The sequence below is a fragment of the Zychaea mexicana genome (assembly GCF_025766255.1).
Source record: "Zychaea mexicana strain RSA 1403 chromosome Unknown BDB00scaffold_14, whole genome shotgun sequence".
In the NCBI taxonomy this organism is placed as follows: domain Eukaryota; kingdom Fungi; phylum Mucoromycota; class Mucoromycetes; order Mucorales; family Lichtheimiaceae; genus Zychaea; species Zychaea mexicana.
This window is the reverse complement of record NW_026516677.1, coordinates 75082-97012: the sequence shown is the minus strand read 5'-3', so window position 1 is coordinate 97012 and position 21931 is coordinate 75082. Positions and strand designations below refer to the sequence as shown.

The following is a 21931-nucleotide window of genomic DNA, read 5'->3' as shown; positions in this document are numbered from 1 at the left end:
AATACTTCTCAGGTCAAGGTCTATGACTAATGTGGTATAAACAACTGCTCTACGAGTGCGAACAATTTGGATCCAATCTCGGCAATCGGTTTCTAAGAGATTATCCGTCAGAATCAGGGATCAGAGGATCAGGATGAGAATGAAAATGAAAGAGGCAAAATATAACAAATCCGTAAAGAAGCTTACCTCATCATCTAGCATTTTTGCTAAATGAAATTGAATCGCCTTGATGTGTTCGTTGATAACTCGATCAGCAAATTGAGTTGATAATATAACAGCCTGAATCAATAGATAGCATTTGGTATACATGAGTCAGTTTAGCAGTATATTTATCAGAATAAGAATACGGTATTATACTATACCAATGCCATGTCAAGATCATCAGCGGTAGCATGCTTAATATCTCCAAGCGTCCATGACACAACTTTGAATGTCCCGAGACCAATGATGCGGCAATCCTCTTGTTCCTCGTTTTCCATTTTTTCATGCTCTTGTTCAGGCCCAGCATTTTCCCCATCCAATAAGACTTCGTCGACCGTGCGAAACAAGGATTCCAGGACACTGACGAGCATGGATACCTGGTCGATGGGAACGCTGGCTGGGTTTACATACGGCACAATCTCTTGGTGATCCGCATACTCGTTCTGAAGCGCTTTTCGTGAAAATATACATACTGATGGCAAAGGGAATGGCGAAGCCTTGTGTTTTAAAAGGGACGATAACCCACTGCGTACTGTTGTGTTTTCCTCTTGTGAAGGTAATGCTGTCTTTGTCCAGTTGTGATTGCTGGATCGATTGCTTTGAATGCTGCTGCCACTACTACTGCTGCTACTGTTACTGCTTCGATGGCTGCTGTCAGTTCGCGAACTGTGTGATTCAGTGTGATGATGGTAGTAATCGTTGTGGCCTTGTTGTTGCTGCACGTGGCTTAATGGTGGCGGCTGTGATTGAGTTGAGATGGACGAACTGGCAGAAAGTGCCGGGAGTGCTGTGCAGGACGCCGATTTTTTGTGTAAGCGTTGAAACATAAAAGTCTTGTGTATAATGGAGAAAGAGTGTGCGCTCTTCACTGTTGGTGAAGATTAACTTTCATGCCGCCTGCTGCCTCGCTTTTCCCAGTCTTGTCATATGCCGCAAATCAGAATTGCGGTAGAGCCCGGTACCATCCCCTCGTTGGCTTCATATTCAGTTTTTTCACGATCATCAAACAGATGAAACATTCTTCGCTTCAAACATGCTATAACGTATATATGATTCGACTAAATAATTGGCTGCTCGTGATTATCTCCTTTGTGCTATATAAAAGTTTTTATTAGAGGAGATACATCAAAGGAACATGTAACAGCAGCTATCCTTCCCACATGTGCTAATATATAAACATAAGGAGTTACATACAATGCTTTCAAAAGATTAAGCTCGCGTGGCATTAGTGTATGATCAGAATGATAGTTGGGCTCTTCTTTTATATAGAGCATATACTAGCTTGGTAGAAATCCAACGACGTATACCATACTAAAACCTGCATGCAGACGGTGACACAGCGAAGGTTCACTTTCCTCACTCGGCCTGATACCTGCAGTGACATTATTTTCCAAAGTCTTTTGAAAAAAAGCTACTCGTTTTTTGTCTCTCGATCAAAGGTATGTTTTGCCCTTGTTTAGAGGGTGTACCAGCAGAAGAAGGAAATATATTTCCAAGAAAGGAACGAAATGGAAAATCCTTAAGCCTATTAAGTATGCGTCTGTATATGGTCAGATACAAAAGAAGAGCATATATACCTTACTGTACGTAGAAAAATGAAATAAAAAAAACCATATTCTTTTTTTTCTCGTTTGAATTAATGCGGCATTACACGAACTTGTCACTATGAAGAATATGGGAAGGTCAAGGGGGGAAAGTGCTAGAAAAGAAGAAGACGACCCCGCGGAAAATTTGGCCAAAAACAGAGGTGAACAAAAGGGGTGAAAATGAAAGATGGATGGCGGTTAATTGAGCGCAATTAAGTTAGGATCTTCTCCTGCTAAGAAGCCTGATTCTTCAAGAATGCTAAAAAAATAAACAATTGACATAATATTTCGGTCCTTTTTGTTATTCCTATCATCTTCACCGCACAGCTTTTCCCTTTTTTCTCTCTTTTTTATATTTTGTTTTATACCTCGTCTAAACAAATGACTTCGACCATACAGTCCCCGTCTTCAGCTCAACGTTGCTCAGTTATAAATGCTCATCAAGAGGTATAGAATCAAAACATGCTACTGATAATGCGCAGTACACTTATTCATGCTGCTCTAACCATATCCCTTTCCAGAATGCAGCCCTTTCCAAGGTCAATCTGAACGACAAGTCCCGACATTCGTTTCGAGGCTCAGAGGATCTGCGAAAGTTCATATCATGTTAGTTAGGAACATTTTTCTTTTGTTATTTTGCTTTACTTGTTCATTCGGAAAAAATTGGCACTAACATTTAGATCGCTCATCTATCGCTTTCTCAAAATACCTGGCCTGCTTTACTTCTTTCATTCTTCTCGCCAAAAACACGTCGACGCATCTACTTCGATATTGTGTTTCATTAAATCAATGACAATATCACCACCACTCGATATCGAAATAACTGCTGCTCGGAAACGATCCTTTTCACTCGTATCAGCAGCCTCTGTTACAGATGGCGGTAGTCGTAATAGCACGAACAACATGGTGCGGTTAGTTGCCCAGGAGGGGGATGAGCAACAAGAAGCTGTAAAAGCCATGACACCCAGTCACCTCTTCAGCAATAGCAGCACCAGCATCCATATCGATGACCACGATGATCGTTTCGATGTCTCCCTCGAGCTCCCAATGCTCGACAGTTCTACGACACTCATATGGGACTCGGCCCGATCTGGTGACTTGTCAGCATTGCAATATGCCATTGAAAGCAGCAAAGGCAGCCGCGCGCAGCTGGTCAATGCACGCGACCCCGAAACTGAGTGCACCCTTCTTTACACTGTTGTATCCTCACCAAATGTCAAAGACCCAGTACCCATGATGGAGCTTTTACTTGACCACGGCGCAGATGCTACTTCCCAGAACGTGTACAATGTACAAGCGATCCATGCTGTGGCATTGCACTGCCCTGCACCGCGCGCCTCGATCGAATTATTACTCAAGCACGAAGTGGATCCTAATGCTCGTGATGGTGATGGCTGGACACCCATGCACTATGTGGCACGGTTCTGTAAAGACCCACAGGAAATCATTCAGCTTCTGGATCGCTATGGCGCCAACGTCAATGCAGTTGATGTCACACAAAAATCGCCATTGTTCCCGCTCCTAGCCAACGGAGATCACGCAAGCGCATTAGATTGGCTCATCCACTCAGCCAAGGCCGACGTTGGCATAAGAGGCGAATTCTTGGATCAACAAACACGACGCACCAACCCTGGTACCGTCCTTTTACAAGCAGCCAAATACGCTCGTCGCCAATGCTTGGCGGTACTCACCAACTCAGCCGTTGCCATGGAAACACTCAAGGTTGCCATAACACAAGAAGAGCTTAACCAGGCAACGCTATTGTTACGTCAACAACTGGACAAAGCCCAATCAGATGGTAGCAGTACGAACAACGGAAGCAGTAGGAGCAGCAGCAGCCACAATGAAAAATTAGAAGAAAATTTGGATGTTATGCTTACGATGCTGGAAGAGTTGAGGCGAACACTTGAAGAAGATAAGACTTCGACGCTGGCAGCTGAAATTCATATGGAGTGTACGGGACAACAATTGGCAGCACGTCGACAATCGCTTCTGGGCAGTCTTCGTCGCAAGTCGCGTCAGCAGCAGCAAATTATTCAACAGCAGATGTTCCAGTCACCACAAATACAGCGGCCACCTATAGCAAAGACGAGGACTCTGTCGCCGCGGCTGTTACAAGACTTTGCATCGTTCTCCACAGCATCATTAGGTTCACTATCTTCTCAAACAGACAAAGAAAATGACGAAGCATCGAACGTGAAGCGACGAACAAGTCTACTCAGGCGCGTTGGAAACATGTTGATGCGTCAGAAGGAAACGGCAGCAATATCACAGCAGCACCAAGTTGCGTAATAGAATAGCCCTTGAAAACCATTATGTATGCTATTACTTAGAACAGCTAAATGGTTCGAAAAAAAGAACAAAAAGGGAAAACCCATGCGATAATCAAAATTGACAAAATTACATTCGGTTATGTAATGATGAGATTAACTTCACTGCTAGTATAAGCTATTCCATTTTCATTGCACCACTCTTTTTTTTTGTTACCACATGCCTTTCACAGCTCTACTGTCACTCCTCTTATGAGTTCACCAAATTCAGCCGGGTTGGATTACACGCACCCTCCGCCACAACACCATCATCAACAAGCACAGCCACCGCTCAGTCCGAGATACAGCCACGAAGAACGAGACAGCGATGGCGCCACTGTCAATGTTTTTAAAGCAGAAAGCGAGGATCCACTGTCTTTGGCTCTAGAACGTAAAACAATGTCCATTACACCACCACTTGACGAGATCAACTCTCCACTGTCCATTTCCAAAGGCATCGATGCAAGCGAGCAGCCATTAGGCTACAGCTACCTGCTAAATCTGTTTACAGCACCAGATATGCGGTCGTATTTAGCTCAGGCCAACTTTACTGAAGATGTATATGCCATGCCGATCCATTTACAACGACTCATGAGCGAGGCCAAGGAAGAAAACGTGATTGCACGCACACAAGAAAAACAAGGCATCGAGCCGCAAGGCAGCTACAATGCTACGCGGAGATTGGAACGTTTACGGGAATATGTGTGGGCGCGGGCTGGTCATGACATTTCCACCTGCATGAGAATAGTATATGAGCTGATAGAGGATGAGGACGAGTTGATCAACATACTGAATACGGAAAGATCTGTTAATAAATAATGGGGCTTTGAATGTGGGATATCTCATAAGTATTACAAAAGCGTTCTATACAGTTTCTCGAAAACAAAGACAGCAATCAATTTCTATAATATAACAGCTGGCGCATATCGGGATTCGTCACTCCCTTCGCGATTTTTGGAGGTGATGAGATTAAATAGAGCCCATTGGATTGAAGAGAGAGTCTTCAGAGAACTGCTGACCGCTTTTGACATTACATCTTTAGCATTTGTGTGGGAGCTACAATAAGGCGGACTGTTTGACGATGAAGTTCCAAGCGTAAGTTGTCAAGGTTCATTGTGATATATATTGTTGTGCTTGTTACTGCTCGGATAGCATCCCATCAAAACAACTACTGTCGTTTAGAGACACGTTTGCTGAAATGCTACCAAATTTGATATCAATAGGCATCATTTAACTCGACTTGCTGTAGGTCATAATAGTGTATGTGTCGTTTATATGATACGCAAAAGCTTTCCGTCAATCAGGCATCTCATGATAGTAGGGATAGACGTGTCGCGCGAGCTATAGTTCTGATAATATTACATATAGTAAGAAAAACAGATGCCTACATATGTTTTGGACTATGTTCCTTGCTTGAATTGTTCTCCTAGCGACTTTATAAAAATAGGCAGATTCATCCTCATCGTCTTTCTGGTTAGTACTTCTCTACCTTTTTTTCTTGTCCGCTGACGACATGGCGGCTAGCTCAAACTTTTGATAGCTGGATAACTACATCTATTCAATCGTGTTTCTTAATATCTATACTAGGACATCCGACTTGGTTCACGTGATGCGATCCCTTCGTAAAGCACTTTCACGGATAAGTGGATTTAAACGTTGAGCAATCCACTAAAGAATCCTGTGCCTCTGCCCGTTATATTTCGTTGACTTTTTACAAAAGTAGCCGATGTAACAAAGTACGTAAATAATTTTTATTTTAGCGACAAGGCTTAGGTGTCCATTTTGCTTTACAACCTGCTGAGTTTTTATTTGGGGAAAGGGAGTTCTAAGTTGCCTGAAACGCGGGCCGTTTCCTCGTTTCCTTTGGGACTCGAAGAAACACATACACACGTAGCTGCATATAGCTGGAGGGGAAACGAGTATGAGCAACAAAGACAATGCATCTCATTTGGGCAACACGCCACTTCATCTCGAGAAGCTCAAAGAAGTAGCACGCAAAGAATTACCACGACTTCTCGATACAGTAAAGTAACAAAGACTCGAAAAAAAAAACCAAAGCCAATTCAATGGACGTTCTTACATGTATAATATACTCCGTAGGTTCGCGGAAAGAAAGGTCTCGTACTCGATCCACAATTGACAGGTCCTCTCAGTTTAATTGCTGAATTCACACTTTTAAAGGTTTGTTGTTGTATCTGTATTGATGGACATTACAAAAAAAAAGGAGGGAAAAACTAATGCCATTCGTGCCTCCACTATTTAGGACCATGGCGTTGAAAAGATATACCACTTGGATTCCGATACCCTCGAAACAGATTGCGCCAGTCTCATTTATCTATGTCGACCTAAAATGCAATATATGCGGTTCATTGCAAGTATGATACATACATACATATTCCGGTGGAGAGAGAGGTGGGGCTGGGTTAAGCGAAGCAAGACGAATTTTTGACGTGTCATCTGCATAAATATATATAGATCATATCAAACAGCTTTCACAAGGGAGCGATACAAAGACAGACTTTTCATTGTATTTTGTGCCGCAACGAACAAGAATCTGTGAACGTATTTTGGAAGAAGAAGGCGTGTTTGGTAGCATCACTGTTGGCGACTATGCAATGGATTGGATTCCGTTAGAGGACGACTTGATATCGATGGAGTTGGATCCTGGTACCTGGAAAGAGATCTACTTGGTATGTAGTAGTACGGGACACGTTTTCTTTTTTTTTAAAAGGAAGATGGCGGTAAAACGAGGATGAGTTTGGATTCTGACTCGATTGACTTAGGACGGTGATCATACTTCGATTTATTATGCAGCACAATCACTTATGAAACTACAATCCATCTACGGTCTATTCCCGCGTATTATTGGTAAAGGCGATGCTGCTCGCGTAAGTTATTGTTAAATAGACTTACATCCACTAACAACATAGCCATCTGATTAACGTCTGCGGTTATATATGGATTTAGCAATTGGCAGATATGTTAATACGTATGCGACGAGAACAAGCTGTTGTGGATGAAGTATCTGGCGCCACTGCCTCACAAACGCCTTCTTTACTTAATTCGGTGTCTAACCATATTGATCAATGCATCATCATCGACCGCAACGTTGACATTGCTACCCCATTGTGCACACAGCTGACATATGAAGGACTCATTGACGAAACAATGGGAATCAATCATTGTATGTGAGGAGGGCAGGCATCGTGAAGGAGACTGAAGAAAAGGGATTTATTTTGAATTGGGGAAACTCACTCCCTTGTTATGTATCTCAAAGGTTTTGTTGAATTGGATGCAAACCTGGTCAATCCAGCCCAACCAGCCCAAGGAGCATCCAAGGCAGGCGGATCAGCCAGCGTCCCGCCGCCACCGCCACCTCCTCCACCACCAGCTGCACCAAACCAGAGCGGGAAAAAAAAGAAATACGTACTCAATGCATCAGATAAGCTATTTAGTCAGCTACGAGATCAAAATTTTGCTGTTGTCGGTGGCATGTTGAACAAGATCGCTAAGCGCATCAATGAAAATTATGAGGTTTGTTCCGCTTTCTTTTTGAAAATTGCAGTTGGGGGGTAAAGCTTACTTTATATATGTAAACTACACTAGGAACGACATCATGCGAAAACGGTTGCACAAATTCGAGACTTTGTCGGAAGATTGGGAGAACTACAACAAGAACACCAATCGCTTCGAATTCGTATGCCTTTTTCATATATAATATATTGCTTTTATAGTGTTTTTGTTTCTTATTATCTTTAACTCTGTTTGAATTCTGTGACAGATACTGGTATTGCTGAACAGATCATGGAGTATACGATCACCGAAGAATTTAATCGAATTCTTGAGGTTCAACAAAGTAAGTTAGAGTTTTATTAGTTGATCACAGAATTTTTACTTTAAAATTCACGTGAAAATTCAATCAACTAATTGTCTTGATGGATCTAGACGTCGTCGCTGGAATTGATGGAACCAAGGAACCCGATTATATTGAGGAAATGATCAATAAGCAGAAATCGTTGATTCAAGTACTTCGACTACTATGTCTGATGTCACTCGCGCAAGGCGGATTGAAAGTCAAACTTTATGATTATTTTAGACGAGAGATTGTGCAGGTAATCTACACGAGAATTATCAAGACTACCTTTTTATGAACGAGTAGACTGCTCTCTGTGTGTGTGTATTCTCAATGTTTGCTTACCTAATGACTATAGACATACGGTTACGAGCATATTGAAACGTTGCACCGACTGGAGACTTTGGGACTTTACACTAAACGAACCACCGCCGCACCGTCACGCAGCCCCTTTTCACAAAGCCGACGATTATTGCGTCTGATTGTCGACGACGTTGATGAATTCCATCCTAACGATATATCCTACGTATACTCTGGCTATGCACCGTTGAGTGTGCGCATTGTGCAATGCGCCATGCAAAAACTGGGAGGAGGCAGTATACCCGCGAGTGGCCCTAGCGCAGCCAGTCTATTTTCTTATGTCGGAGGAGGTATGAATGGCAACAACAGCAACAACGCGACTTCAGGCAACGGCGGTGGTAGTACAAGCGGATTCAACCGAGATGAAAAAGCAAATGGATTATCAGGAGGAGCAGCGATAACCAATGGAAAGCTTAACCCAAATCCCGGTGTCACGATTAGCAACGGCTGGCGTGGCTATGAAGAAGTGCTCAAGCTTTTGCCTGGCAAATCATTCGAGGTCACACAAACCGTAGAATATGGGGCCGAGACGAACGCTGCCATGGCGCGAGCGAGACGTAAATGTTCTTAAAACCAACAGATTGGGTTTGTGTGTGTGGGGAAAAAAAGCTAACGTGGCCTTGTTATGTAAACTTCCTATAGGACATGGTATGCAGCATACCAAGACGACTGTCATCTTTTTCTTGGGAGGATGTACTTTTACAGAGGTATCGGCCATCCGATTCCTTGCACAACATGACGAGAGTATGTTTCTCATTACCGTTTGTGGATCTTGATAGAAGAGATGCTCATAGCATGATTCATTTAAACTGTCATCTAGGTCGTGACTATCTGGTTGCTACGACACAGATGATTAATGGTAACACATTCCTGGAGCCTATTGTGGAAAGTATACATAAAGGACCAGCACATGGCACTGGTGCAAGCAGTGGCAATGGTGTGGCTCAAGGCGCTGGACCCGAGATTTGAGGGAGAAAAGCACAGCTGCTCTCTCATGGAGTAGACAGCCAGCTCTATGTAAAGTTACAATGATAATATATACTTACTACCCACCCATCCGCCTCTTCTTTTTCCATCTACCATTTGCCGGAGCTATAAAACCAAAAAATCAAGCCCAATCGTAATCCCATAATAGAGTGCAGCTGCTCATCTGTTTCGCATTTCTCTGTAACGGCCACTCGTGAGGGTTGCCAGCCCATATAATAACATAAGCTCCTTGTATCGTGCGAATTCTTATCAAATCAAGAAGCACAGAGAAAGAGCACGTCGTTGAGATCGGCTAGATCTACTTTGTGAGAATTCGCTATGCACGTTTGAGGCGAATAAGCACATGTTTTAACAACCTTTTTCAGTGATTTAGCTTTGGCTTGCGAAACTAAATCTGATTTGTGCAATTCAATTTAGAGCCCAACGAGAGAGAGACTTTTCCCCAACTCTAAGTGACAGTGAAACTGACAGGGGCAAAGAGAAGGAAAAAGGCGGGGGGAGGGTGTGAGGCTGCTGAGTGGGTTGCCTTGGGTTTCACCCCCACAAAGTGCACGTGTGCGAAAACTTGAATTGTTCGCCCATAAACCTCAGTTTCCATTGGCTGCCGCTCATTCTTTCTCAGCGACCAATCAACCCCATTTAAATCTAATAAAATCTTGTGACGTAATTTCTTTTACCGATTGTTTTTTGGGCAGGTCTATTTGCACACCCCCTCATGCACACCCCCAGTCACACCCAGGTAGGATTTCCGCACCACTGGCGCACAGAATTCCCTGCTAAAAATTGCCTGCTAAATCCATTTATTTGCTAAAATTAGCAGTTTTCAAAACCAGAGTTAGTCACTAACGTTGCTAACTTTCAATTTAGCTGACTACCCCCTTTTGCCCAGAGGCCATTTTTCCGCCCCCATGAATTGATAGAAACACCTGCTTATTGTATGTCATCATATACAATGTGTAGTTGTTTTACTCAAATATTTTGCACAATTTTCAGTCAAAAGGGTGTGAGGGGTGTGCACGAAAGAAATGTCAGTGGGGTGTGTGTAACGGAAATCCTACCTAGGTGTGACTGGGGGTGTGCATGAGGGGGTGTGCAAATAGAACTGCCCCAAATAGACCTGCCCAGTAAGAGAGATACAAGAAGGGGTTCGGTGTAAATTTTTTAAAGGTCCATATAAGTTTGTATCGCATGTATGGCATCTGCGGCGTCCAGCTGGGTGCCACATATGAGACGTCCCTGGTCTTCACGGTATTAGTGAATACGGGTGAAGCAAGTATGTAATCGATCGTTGATAGAATTGAGTCGCTCCGACTGAAGGTAGGGAAAAGAACTTCTGGTGATGTTGGATTGAGGCAGTTGATGAAGTCCTCTTACAGAAGTGTGTGCCGTTCAATCGGTGCATTTTAACGGTAGTCGGGTCGTCTATAGCTATAATAACCATCCGTTGGCGATAAGGGTGTTGACTGCTGAGGAGTCGTGAATTATAAAATGTTGCAAAAAACCGTCGTCGTGCTGTATTGGTCGATGATGGTGCATAGATGGTTACAATATAAAAGGATGTAAAATCGTTTTGTTTATGTTCAACCCGGACAAGTAGATGGCGCGAGTCGTTGAGGATAGTAATACGTGTGAGCTGGATGTCGGGACAGAGAGAGACAATGCTGCAATCTTTGGTCCAGAATGATTGTGTGGCGCAAAACTGCTGATGTAGTTATTGTTCTACTTCGGCGTCTTGAGCATGCGTTTCTTGTAGGGTGATGATGTGAGGGTGTTGCTCACGGAGATAGTGAATAACTTGGGATTTGTTTTTTTTGGTGTTTCTGTTTTTTTTGTAGAGGTCCACGAGTGTTGATGGATAGGATTAATATATATCATTTTTGGTTAATATTGTATTAAAATATATCGGCTTACAGGATTTTTTCTAATGATTAGCGGGGGGTATTTTCCCATCATGGCGGTGCGAATTTTTGGCTTTGGCGTTGGCAGGTCTTTTGATTGGCGTTGCAATTGTATGTGATTGGCAGTAGTTAAAAATTACGCTGGCGGGTGTAATTTTCATAATTGTTGGATGTTAACATAACAGATCACAATTCCTTTTTACTTTTATGTTGTAAACTTCACGATTTATTTAAAAAAAAAACATATAGAAATATGAAAAAAAAACTACAACATTCTCTCTCCATCAAAACAATGAGGCACAAACGAAAGAGAGTGCCTAATTCAACCCTGATAGTCTTGAGCAATGATCTGGCCAGTAGAGGACATGATTCTTGGTAGCAAAGTATCACCCGATGTGAGTAAGTCGCGTTTGACACACGCCTTGAGTTTCGACAGTATGATTAAGGAAGATACAATATTTCAAAGCCTTGTTTTGCAACTGCCTTCTTCACTTCCGGTGTCTTGTGCATAATGGCGTTATCCATTATCAAAGGTTCTTTCACCAACGTCATTTTCTTTCAATACCCCCCACAAGCACCTCCAAGAATCATATAATATAATATACGCAAAGTTCACATAGAGTGCTCCTTCCAAACCTGTATATACAGTTGCTGTTATATAGCAAGGGGTGTTAGACAGCCTTTCTTAATGAAGTTCTTGCTTGCTATATGGTCCATATATATATTCTCCTTGGGCAAGACCGTGTTGTTGTTTCCTTTATGTGATAATTTGGCTCTGTTACTGACTGGTTTTCTCTTATTCAAATGACAGGGCTACGGCGATAATTTATATTTAATCTGGTTTTATTATTATTGGCACATAGCATATATGTCATACAAAGGAGAAAGAATAACAAAGATAGGGAATTTTGGGCTTTGCGTGTAAATCAAAATATATGTGTATTGTTGGGTATTATTATTATGATTTATAACATAAAGAGAGAGAAAAAGACACCATATATTGAAGCTACTGTCGTGTATCGATCATGCAGGTTTTAAAAAATATTCAATCCATTGGTTCATGGACCTCTATTGCTGAACATCATTATGGTCACGCCCTTGTGTATTTTTTATTCAGCCAGAATATTCCTTGTTCGTGACGCCATCACACAAAGTGTCTAATGATTCTACGCGTAGACAAAAGAAGAAAAGGTAGATGATATTAGACTTTGTATCTATATGTATGTTACTTGATTAGTGACAAGAGAGAAGAAGACCACTTCCCACATCTGGCGGGAACAGCAATTGCTATAAGGCCACCAGAAACTTTCTCCGGCGAAGGGCAGGGTTCAACTGGGTCTTCTTCCCCATGTTAACAAACTACAGCTCCCACATCCGGCGGGAACAGCAATTGCTGTAAGGCCACCAGAAACTTTCTCCGGCGAAGGGCAGGGTTCATGTGCAGTTTGCCAACCTGTTTTTCTTGTCACAACTTGCCAACATGCTTTTTTTTTGTCACGAAAAATAATACTTAGCTTTATAAATCAAGTATCCGATTCCGCTTCTACGCAACACATTTTTGTTTCTTCATGTCTCAGACCTATCTTAAAATTCTAATTAGATCAATATTCCTACGAATCGTGAAGAGCAAATGTGCTTACTTGCGCGTTTTTATATGATGGACCTTCAGATGGTTTTAAGAAAAAAAAATAAAAAAGGATTAAAAAGGTTGCTTGACAATAATAAAATGCTTAAACCTCACATCTTTTTTTTTTGTAGGGGACATGGTGATCTGGTTTTGAAATTTATTTGATATAAAAGGCTTTATTGATTGGGTCAATATAACATATACTACTTATTTGATATTTAATATTGTGGGATAAATATACATACTTATTCTTGAGGTTACAAAATAATAATTTGAAAAAAAAAAGGGTTCTCAACAGAGAGAATAAAATAAAATTATAAAATAATGAATTGATATCACATTGCCAATTTGTTTTATCCTCAGACTAACCAAATTTAAAGAAACAATTTTTTTTAGTACAACCACATCAATGGTCCAATTTTGTTCAACACTACGTCGGAGTTAATAAACTACGAAGGGTAATGATAAGAAAAGAAAGAAAACAGTATATGTGAGGGAACATAAAAGAGAGATAGAAAGGAAAACGGCCGGAAACGAGATCAAGCGTCGTGAACTTCAAAGTGTAGAAAGTGGTTTTTTTTGAAGGTTTTAATAAAAACGGAGAAGTGGAAGGTACTGGTATCAGGGTGGTTTAAAAGGAATTCGTTTTTGTCTTGCAATAGAATAGTAAATGTTGGAACAAATGTGGTCAATATTGGGAGGAACTTGGTCAAAGATGAATCGCCAGTGTGTAGACCAAATCCTATAAAGAATACAAGAAATAATTAGATGGCTGGAAACTGGAGAAGGATAGACTAACAATAATATCACAATACTCCATCAAATTCACCAGCCCACTATCAGCCCTTTATAAAAATGTTTATTTTTTTTTACATTTATGAAAATATAGATCATAAAACAAGAAATGTCATATTGAATTCACTAGTCATGATCGGGACTTCCTGGTACGCTCATGGGACCTTCATCAGCAACAATTGTCATGTGCTTTCCTTCGTTGAGTCTTACAATCACGGGATCAACAATACTTGTAAGAGATGTTGTTTTGCACTTTTTTCGTGAAGCTACAACATGCTCCGCCTTTAGTAATACCATGATATCTACAGTTTCTGCACAGCCAGCCTAAAGTTATGCAATAATAATTATATTGAGTGAGATTGATTACTTCTTCCATTTCTTCGTTTTATACTACTTACAGCAACAGTTGAATAAAATTCTATAAATGGAACCAAAAGCTCGTTTTTTTCGGAAAAGTTGACAGGTACTTCAACACATTGTTCTTTATGCATAACAAAAACACTCGGTGCCTAGACTGACATACTCCAATGACGAATTGCATAACCTAAATACAAAATAAAAAGTCAATATAAAAATTAATATGGAATATACGAAAAACGATAACAGTCGTTTTGCTTACCATGTCCATGTAAAAAATGCACCTTTAATTTTTGGAATGTGTTAAATGATGCCTTTGAATATTTTTGAGCTAATGTTCGTAACATAGCAAGCATTCCAAACATAGCCTTGTAATGATCAAAACTAGACTTTCCACTGTTGTTACTTCCATAACCGTTTGAGACTTCAGTTAAGAGAATTTCCATGTTTAAAAATTCATCAGCACGAAGCACTCCATCTGCGTTGTAATGATACCGGCCATCTTTCATTCCAGATTGTTGTAACTGTTTGGTGATCGCATTCAATTCAATTTCACTAGGTAAAAACGTAATTTTGTATCCAGTGCGACGAAGATACTTGGCAACGTTTTTAAGACAAGGATCAAATATGTAATATCTGTAAATTGTTTCGGATTTTTGCAACACTTCTACTCCCACGTTAACATACACTTCTTCGGCACTAAAATTTGTAGGAAACAATAATGATCCGTAAGCCTCTTATAGTTGCGTAAGAACTCGATAGTGTACACTTACAATGTTGAAAGTATGCTACTAATAAATTTCTGTTCTGAAACCAATTTAACATCGTCAAGTTCTAGGCGATTAAGCTTTTCTATGGTGTCTTCCATAACCTGGCGGGATGTCTAATAAAATATCAGTTATTATCTTTTTCATGTATTCTCCCTCTATTAATAGATACATACCACATCTGTCACGTCACTTACAAAATCAAGTAAGCGCAAGTCAACGCTTTCAAGTTTTATACTGCTTACTTCTTCGTTTGTTTTTTCATAAAGTTCTGCTGAATAGCAGCTTCGACGTCGTACCAACTTTCGGGGACCGGCCATAGTTATGATGATTTTAATGTGGTCTAGTAACCCTAGATGACTAATTAGCTAAGATATGTCAGGATAGCCAAACTAATTTTTATTGAAATAAATCATGCATGAATGTCTTGGCATGCATACATTTAAATTTTTTAAAAAAATAAAAATTGAATTTTTTTTTTTAATATAAAAATAATACCACAGAATATAAAGCAAAATATATTTGTTATATTTTTTATTTTTATTACTTCAACAATCGACATGAACCAACTCAACCTTCTCGCATTCTTAGCCATTATGGCTGAATTTGTTCCTATTTTAGGAGTTACATTGACACTCTTAATTGAAAGAGCAAAACACCTTGCTGAAAACCATCAGCATATTGAGTATGAACCTCTTGTCACATAACTGAGGTCAGAACTCGAAAAAGACCTTACACAGGCTAAAGTTGATAAAAAAACTAAAAATAATACACGCAATAAAATAGTTGGAAGAATTCGAGAATATGTGAGATTCCTCAAATCCTCAAATCCTCAATTTTCCGATGCAATGTTAGAGGGTAACACCTCTGGTGCAGATTCCTCGCAGGGCGGTAAAGAATTCCAATTCCAAAACACTAAAGGGCTGTTCACATATATTTGTAAGGACTTCCATTTAACAAAAGAGCAAATCATGGAATGGTTTATAAAACATGAACGTATTGGTTATCGAATTGAAAAGGCAATTGCATGTGATGAAATTGCACCAGAAACTGGTGAGAAACATGGTCATATATGGATACAAATGAATGAGCGGTTCGACACAAAAACAGCACGTAAATTCTTTACTATCGATGGTGTTACTCCAAATATTAAACCAGGTGGTAATCCACAAAAGTCCATTAGCTACTGTATGAAAGGAAAAGATTATATTTGTTATAATATGGATCCAAATTATGAAGTTAAGACCAGAAAAATGCACCAACAGTTACTTGGATATCAATTAATTACTAAGCAGCTTAATATGTGGAAGGCTACCAAAATATATCCAGAATTGCTATAGAAATATGATACTGTAAAATCAAATTTAAATTCTTACTTTCATGATGCAGATATGGAAAATAACCCTGGAAATAAATTACATATGTGGTCTATGTTTGGTATTGAAACAATGTTTGGTGGCAAAAATAAGATACCACAATACTGGATTGTAGGTCCATCAAATATAGGTAAGACATATAACATTGATGTATTAGAACAAGGTGGCCATCGAGCATATCTAATGAATAAAGAAAATGATTGGTCAGATTATAAGGATGATGATTATGATTTTATGTATAATGAAGAAACAGGTTCTGATTTCAAATTAACATTTTTAAACCAAATGTTAGAAGGAACACGGTTAAAACTTGATGGCAAATTCACAAAGTCAATAACTAAAAAGAAAAATATGCCAATAATACTGAATAGTAACTATATGCCGCACATGTTATACAAAAACAAATCAGTATATGAGTTAGAGCCAACGCTCAATCGTTTATATATTATCTATGTTGATAAGAACCGTAAAGGTCATATAATATGGAATCCATACACAATGAAGGTGAAGGATTATGAAAATAAATTCATATATTAGAAAACATAGATATGTATGAGGACTTATACAAAGGTGAATTCGAAAACGAATACCAAGATCAGCATACATTTATCCGTTATGCACATAATAGTGGTCAGGATGATATTAAAAAATATACACCGATGGATAAAACAGTAGAGGAACTACAAGAATTAGCTGACACAGAAGAATATGATGAAGGAACGAGAAGAAAAACATAATAGTAATAATACACAGAACAATAAACAACATAATCCGCCTCAACAAAATAATAGAGGATGGTCAACTGTAAAGGTACCATCATCAGTAGATTGTAGGCATTGGGAAGATGTGTTTAATGATATAAAATGTGATGATGTTGTAAATGATACTACTGATTGGGAAAACCCACCAGAAGATATAGAGAAACATAAATACATAGATGTAAGTACATCTGAATCAGAGAAAAGCAGTGACTGCAACATACCAAATAATATACCAAAACGTAAAAAGAAAAAAAGACACATTAAAAATAAACGGAGAAACAAGCAAATAGTAGAAGAAATACAGCCAAAAGAATATTTTGAAAAGCATAAGGATATAAAACAGGCTATAATAGATGATATAGATATAACAAAAGAAACTGACGTCAAAAATAAATCAACAGATACTAATATAAGTACAAGTATAACTAATGAATGCATAAAACATAAATATAATTGGGCAAGTAAACGAAAAGTTGATGCAGTCAGTTTCAATATGAAATTTTTTAATAAGCAAATAAGTAAGAAATTAATTTAGAGCTGAATACCATGTGTGGCCATATATTCATGTAGCATTTCCCGGGAATTAAACTTATCAACTGTTAACCAACTATTATCCTTTACACTATATCCAACCCACTTAACCTCAAATATGTACTTATTATCAGTATACACATGTCCTACAATCTTCTCAATTTCATATGAATTACTATGTTCTATATTTCTCTGTTCTCTTTGATTTTTTCTCTTGCGTTTAGATGTATTATTTTCAGTTTCGTCCTCACTATCTATAGCCATATCTATTGATTGATTAATGTTAAGCTGTAGAAATTTCTGCTGCATGTCAACCATTTCGTTATATTCAGTATTTACTTTTTGCTCATTTGAAAATACTAAGTCAAGTTTGTTTTTCTTACTTAGGAATTCAAAATTTTTTCCATACCATAATTTATGATATGGTTGTACCTCTATATTATACTTATTTACAAATCGCCATATATTAGTAAGAATACAAGCAACACGAAACTGAATATTATAATATCTTATATCGGTTATTTGCAATGCTGCACGATTATTATTAAATCGTTCAAATTTAGAGCCTAACATAGAGAACTGTGCTTCTATTGCTAAACGAAATGATCCAAACTTGTTATTAAAGTATGTCTCATTGATTGTTAACTTTTGTCCTGGTTCTTTTCTTATGGGATGTAAAAAAATTACGATCATAAAAACTATATCCGGCATCTGTCGCATTATCTTTAAACTTTTGTATAAATAAGTTATATCCACCATCCATTCCTAAACAATCTGCCTCACTTATTTTTTAATATAGTTTCATATTAATAAACATAGTACCATCATTTCCGATAGCACATTTTTCAGATACTGAAACATGTGTAATTATTTCATTCATATCCTGTATAACTTGTGTATGTACAGCTGGCCCTTTTAATTTATATGAATATAACTGTGAATGTGACTCATTTGGTTTATAATACTTTATTTTATTATCATGTCCATCAATAAATAGTGTAACATTCTTAAAACCATCTGGATTGTTTATTATTGCTGATAGAGTGCGAATACGTGGTGATGAGAACATACTGTCTAGATCTTGTTTTACCTTTTTATTCAATTCATTATAGTTAGTAATCCAGAACCGCTTATATAAATCATAAAATGTCGCATATGGCATAACAGTATGCATATCCTTTCCTGATACACCTGATACCATATGATATAATAATGCAAGTCCTTTTTCAATCTCGCGGTATAGCCCTGGATATTCAATATTTCCATATAAAACTGTAAGAAAATAAAATACAGGTATAAATCCAAATCTATTAAGTAATACATCCTTTATATCATTTATTGTATTATTCTTCATATCTTTAATAGCTGTTCTATGATTAAATCTATGTTGCATTTCAGGCCAAGATTTATCAAGAAAAGTCCATTCATTATCAATTAAATTTTTAATTTCAATATCGAGTTGTTCAGTGTGTTGTGTTGTGTTCATTTTTATTTGTTGTTATGTACTTTAAACAATCGCTCTTTTTTTTCTCATGAGGCTACTAATATAAATAAAAAAATTCAATTTTTATTATTTTTATTGTAAATTAATAATTAATTCGGCCACTGATGGTTATACCGGTCATAGCAATTTTATTATCTATATTACAGCTAGTAGATTATAATTGGTTAGACAACTAATAGTAGGACGCCTAAATGTTGGAACAAATGCAGTCAATATCGGGAGGAACTTGGTCAAAGATGAATCACCAGTGTACAGACTAAATCCTATAAAGAATACAAGAAATAATTAGATGGCTAGAAACTGGAGAAGGATAGACTAACAATAATATCACAATACTCCATCAAATTCACCAGCCCACTATCAGCCCTTTATAAAAATGTTTATTTTTTTTTACATTCATGAAAATATAGATCATAAAACAAGAAATGTCATATTGAATTCACTAGTCATGATCGGGACTTCCTGGTACGCTCATGGGACCTTCATCAGCAACAATTGTCATGTGCTTTCCTTCGTTGAGTCTTACAATCACGGGATCAACAATACTTGTAAGAGATGTTGTTTTGCACTTTTTTCGTGAAGCTGCAACATGCTCCGCCTTTAGTAATACCATGATATCTACAGTTTCTGCACAGCCAGCCTAAAGTTATGCAATAATAATTATATTGAGTGAGATTGATTACTTCTTCCATTTCTTCGTTTTATACTACTTACAGCAACAGTTGAATAAAATTCTATAAATGGAACCAAAAGCTCGTTTTTTTCGGAAAAGTTGACAGGTACTTCAACACATTGTTCTTTATGCATAACAAAAACACTCGGTGCCTAGACTGACATACTCCAATGACGAATTGCATAACCTAAATACAAAATGAAAAGTCAATATAAAAATTAATATGGAACATACGAAAAACGATAACAGTCGTTTTGCTTACCATGTCCATGTAAAAAATGCACCTTTAATTTTTGGAATGTGTTAAATGATGCCTTTGAATATTTTTGAGCTAATGTTCGTAACATAGCAAGCATTCCAAACATAGCCTTGTAATGATCAAAACTAGACTTTCCACTGTTGTTACTTCCATAACCGTTTGAGACTTCAGTTAAGAGAATTTCCATGTTTAAAAATTCATCAGCACGAAGCACTCCATCTGCGTTGTAATGATACCGGCCATCTTTCATTCCAGATTGTTGTAACTGTTTGGTGATCGCATTCAATTCAATTTCACCAGGTAAAAACGTAATTTTGTATCCAGTGCGACGAAGATACTTGGCAACGTTTTTAAGACAAGGATCAAATATGTAATATCTGTAAATTGTTTCGGATTTTTGCAACACTTCTACTCCCACGTTAACATACACTTCTTCGGCACTAAAATTTGTAGGAAACAATAATGATCCGTAAGCCTCTTATAGTTGCGTAAGAACTCGATAGTGTACACTTACAATGTTGAAAGTATGCTACTAATAAATTTCTGTTCTGAAACCAATTTAACATCGTCAAGTTCTAGGCGATTAAGCTTTTCTATGGTGTCTTCCATAACCTGGCGGGATGTCTAATAAAATATCAGTTATTATCTTTTTCATGTATTCTCCCTCTATTAATGGATACATACCGCATCTGTCACGTCACTTACAAAATCAAGTAAGCACAAGTCAACGCTTTCAAGTTTTATACTGCTTACTTCTTCGTTTGTTTTTTCATAAAGTTCTGCTGAATAGCAGCTTCGACGTCGTACCAACTTTCCACACCAGATTACATTATGCTTTTCCAGACTAGTTAATGGCATGATTCTCAATAAGTAAAACATGTTACATCAAGTTTATGAAATAAAACGAATATAACCTGGTGAGTTTTAATAGTGAAGTCACTATAAAGTGGGGAAAGTGAAATTGTTTCTGTTTACCTCAATTGAATTAAATGTGACGTATTATCTGGATTGCCCAGGAATTCTTTCCATTCAGTCCAAATGCATTTTTCTTTGTTGTCATCTTCTTCTCCTTCGATATTATTATTATCAATTCGTACTTTTTTTTACTCAATTTTACTACTATTGCCCGAGCTCTCTCCATAATTTCGTTTACGCATATTAATTTCTTCTTCATCAGCTATTACTTGCGACATTATGCTTCGTAACCGTGACTACAAATTTATGTTAGAACAAATTTTACCTCGATCTTGCCTGTAACTATTGAACAATAGGCATACTTTTTGTGTTTCAAAATTCATCGCCGCAATTCCTATTGGTGTAGTATGGTGTTTGAAGTATTCTTGAAATATTTTTTTACCTCGAGCGTTCTATAAAACAACTACGGTGAGCATACTGTATAATGCAAGCGAATTCTAATATTATCCTATAATTATACTTACAGTTGGGTAATTTACAATAGCTGTAACCATCGTTTCAGCCACAGTGCCAGCTACCACATGCTCTTGAATTATTTTAGCGTCATGACGGATGCGAATTGACGCATTTCGGTTGGAAACGGCTGGGTCAAGTTTTACCAGGCTTTCTAAATAGTGCGTGAGAGTCCAGTGACAGGGCTCTTCCAAAAGCCAAAAGTCTACAGAGGTAAAATAAATAAAACGATTGTATGTATGTTTTTCGAGTTGAAGTAATACACTTCTTACATGATTTGAGTTACCTCTTAAATGTAAATCGCGTACAACTTCTTCGGTAAAAGTAGTTTGGAAAAATTTTGTATTGATGGTTTCCATGCGAACAATAGATCTTGTAAATCACGAAAAAATAAGGTATATAAACTGGAAGAAGTTGTTGAAATTAGGTAAAGTTAAAGTCAAGTTTTTTTTTTTTAAGATTCAAAAGGAATGAATTTATGGGCAGGTCTATTTACACACCCCCTCATGCACACCCCCAGTCACACCCGGGTAGGATTTCCGCACCACTGGCGCACAGAATTCCCTGCTAAAAATTGCCCGCTAAATCCATTTATTTGCTAAAATTAGCAGTTTTCAAAACCAGAGTTAGTCACTAACGTTGCTAACTTTCAATTTAGC

At 38.2% G+C, this 21931-nt stretch overlaps 8 protein-coding genes across 8 annotated transcripts; 3 read left to right on the top strand and 5 right to left on the bottom strand.

Annotated features, from left to right (window-relative positions):
- Positions 1 to 26: 26 nt before the first annotated feature.
- On the bottom strand, positions 27 to 1028 carry BDB00DRAFT_869337 (uncharacterized protein; the record flags this gene model as incomplete). Its single annotated transcript, XM_053126589.1, has 3 exons — positions 27 to 92; positions 187 to 279; positions 363 to 1028. 3 exons carry the CDS (start codon positions 1026 to 1028, stop codon positions 27 to 29), a joined length of 825 nt encoding a protein of 274 aa, XP_052982659.1.
- Positions 1029 to 2014: 986 nt separating this feature from the next.
- Positions 2015 to 4194, top strand: BDB00DRAFT_892196 (ankyrin repeat-containing domain protein). Its single transcript, XM_053128486.1, has 3 exons — positions 2015 to 2234; positions 2309 to 2393; positions 2647 to 4194. Exons 1-3 carry the CDS (start codon positions 2169 to 2171, stop codon positions 4077 to 4079), a joined length of 1584 nt encoding a protein of 527 aa, XP_052982658.1. The 5' UTR covers positions 2015 to 2168; the 3' UTR covers positions 4080 to 4194.
- Positions 4195 to 4309: 115 nt separating this feature from the next.
- On the top strand, positions 4310 to 4915 carry BDB00DRAFT_869335 (uncharacterized protein; the record flags this gene model as incomplete). Its single annotated transcript, XM_053126588.1, has 1 exon — positions 4310 to 4915. One exon carries the CDS (start codon positions 4310 to 4312, stop codon positions 4913 to 4915), a length of 606 nt encoding a protein of 201 aa, XP_052982657.1.
- Positions 4916 to 5885: 970 nt separating this feature from the next.
- On the top strand, positions 5886 to 9660 carry BDB00DRAFT_808678 (Sec1-like protein). Its single transcript, XM_053122425.1, has 13 exons — positions 5886 to 6119; positions 6197 to 6277; positions 6360 to 6471; positions 6572 to 6786; positions 6880 to 6984; positions 7064 to 7280; positions 7374 to 7630; positions 7703 to 7793; positions 7878 to 7952; positions 8042 to 8208; positions 8308 to 8866; positions 8952 to 9053; positions 9130 to 9660. Exons 1-13 carry the CDS (start codon positions 6018 to 6020, stop codon positions 9276 to 9278), a joined length of 2232 nt encoding a protein of 743 aa, XP_052982656.1. The 5' UTR covers positions 5886 to 6017; the 3' UTR covers positions 9279 to 9660.
- A 4082-nt stretch (positions 9661 to 13742) lies between these two features.
- Positions 13743 to 15060, bottom strand: BDB00DRAFT_881992 (uncharacterized protein; the record flags this gene model as incomplete). Its single annotated transcript, XM_053128117.1, is given in 5 exon segments — positions 13743 to 13940; positions 14015 to 14117; positions 14136 to 14160; positions 14236 to 14475; positions 15054 to 15060. The coding sequence occupies 5 exon segments, from the start codon at positions 15058 to 15060 to the stop codon at positions 13743 to 13745; spliced, it is 573 nt and encodes a 190-aa protein (XP_052982655.1).
- Positions 15061 to 19572: 4512 nt separating this feature from the next.
- Positions 19573 to 19728, bottom strand: BDB00DRAFT_758468 (uncharacterized protein; the record flags this gene model as incomplete). Its single annotated transcript, XM_053119058.1, has 1 exon — positions 19573 to 19728. A coding segment is annotated over one exon (156 nt), but the record flags the coding sequence as incomplete, so codon positions are not given.
- Positions 19729 to 19803: 75 nt separating this feature from the next.
- BDB00DRAFT_758338 (uncharacterized protein) lies at positions 19804 to 20121 on the bottom strand (the record flags this gene model as incomplete). Its single annotated transcript, XM_053119052.1, has 1 exon — positions 19804 to 20121. A coding segment is annotated over one exon (318 nt), but the record flags the coding sequence as incomplete, so codon positions are not given.
- Positions 20122 to 20819: 698 nt separating this feature from the next.
- On the bottom strand, positions 20820 to 21676 carry BDB00DRAFT_117337 (uncharacterized protein). Its single transcript, XM_053116123.1, has 4 exons — positions 21559 to 21676; positions 21284 to 21477; positions 21122 to 21211; positions 20820 to 21055 (listed from the first exon to the last, which is right to left on the bottom strand). The coding sequence occupies exons 1-4, from the start codon at positions 21629 to 21631 to the stop codon at positions 20948 to 20950; spliced, it is 465 nt and encodes a 154-aa protein (XP_052982652.1). The 5' UTR covers positions 21632 to 21676; the 3' UTR covers positions 20820 to 20947.
- Positions 21677 to 21931: the final 255 nt, after the last annotated feature.

Excerpts from the sequence above, each read along its gene's own strand:
- BDB00DRAFT_892196 (XM_053128486.1), top strand. The coding sequence starts at position 2,169 with ATGACTTCGACCATACAGTCCCCGTCTTCAGCTCAACGTTGCTCAGTT. Across the intron at positions 2,235-2,308 it reads TTATAAATGCTCATCAAGAG|AATGCAGCCCTTTCCAAGGT; the intron begins GTATAGAATCAA and ends ATCCCTTTCCAG. Across the intron at positions 2,394-2,646 it reads TCTGCGAAAGTTCATATCAT|CAGCCTCTGTTACAGATGGC; the intron begins GTTAGTTAGGAA and ends CACTCGTATCAG.
- BDB00DRAFT_808678 (XM_053122425.1), top strand. The coding sequence starts at position 6,018 with ATGAGCAACAAAGACAATGCATCTCATTTGGGCAACACGCCACTTCAT. Across the intron at positions 8,209-8,307 it reads TTAGACGAGAGATTGTGCAG|ACATACGGTTACGAGCATAT; the intron begins GTAATCTACACG and ends TAATGACTATAG. Across the intron at positions 9,054-9,129 it reads CCTTGCACAACATGACGAGA|GTCGTGACTATCTGGTTGCT; the intron begins GTATGTTTCTCA and ends ACTGTCATCTAG.
- BDB00DRAFT_117337 (XM_053116123.1), bottom strand. The coding sequence starts at position 21,631 with ATGGAAACCATCAATACAAAATTTTTCCAAACTACTTTTACCGAAGAA. Across the intron at positions 21,212-21,283 it reads CTATTGTAAATTACCCAACT|AACGCTCGAGGTAAAAAAAT; the intron begins GTAAGTATAATT and ends GTTGTTTTATAG. Across the intron at positions 21,056-21,121 it reads TGAATTTTGAAACACAAAAA|TCACGGTTACGAAGCATAAT; the intron begins GTATGCCTATTG and ends ATAAATTTGTAG.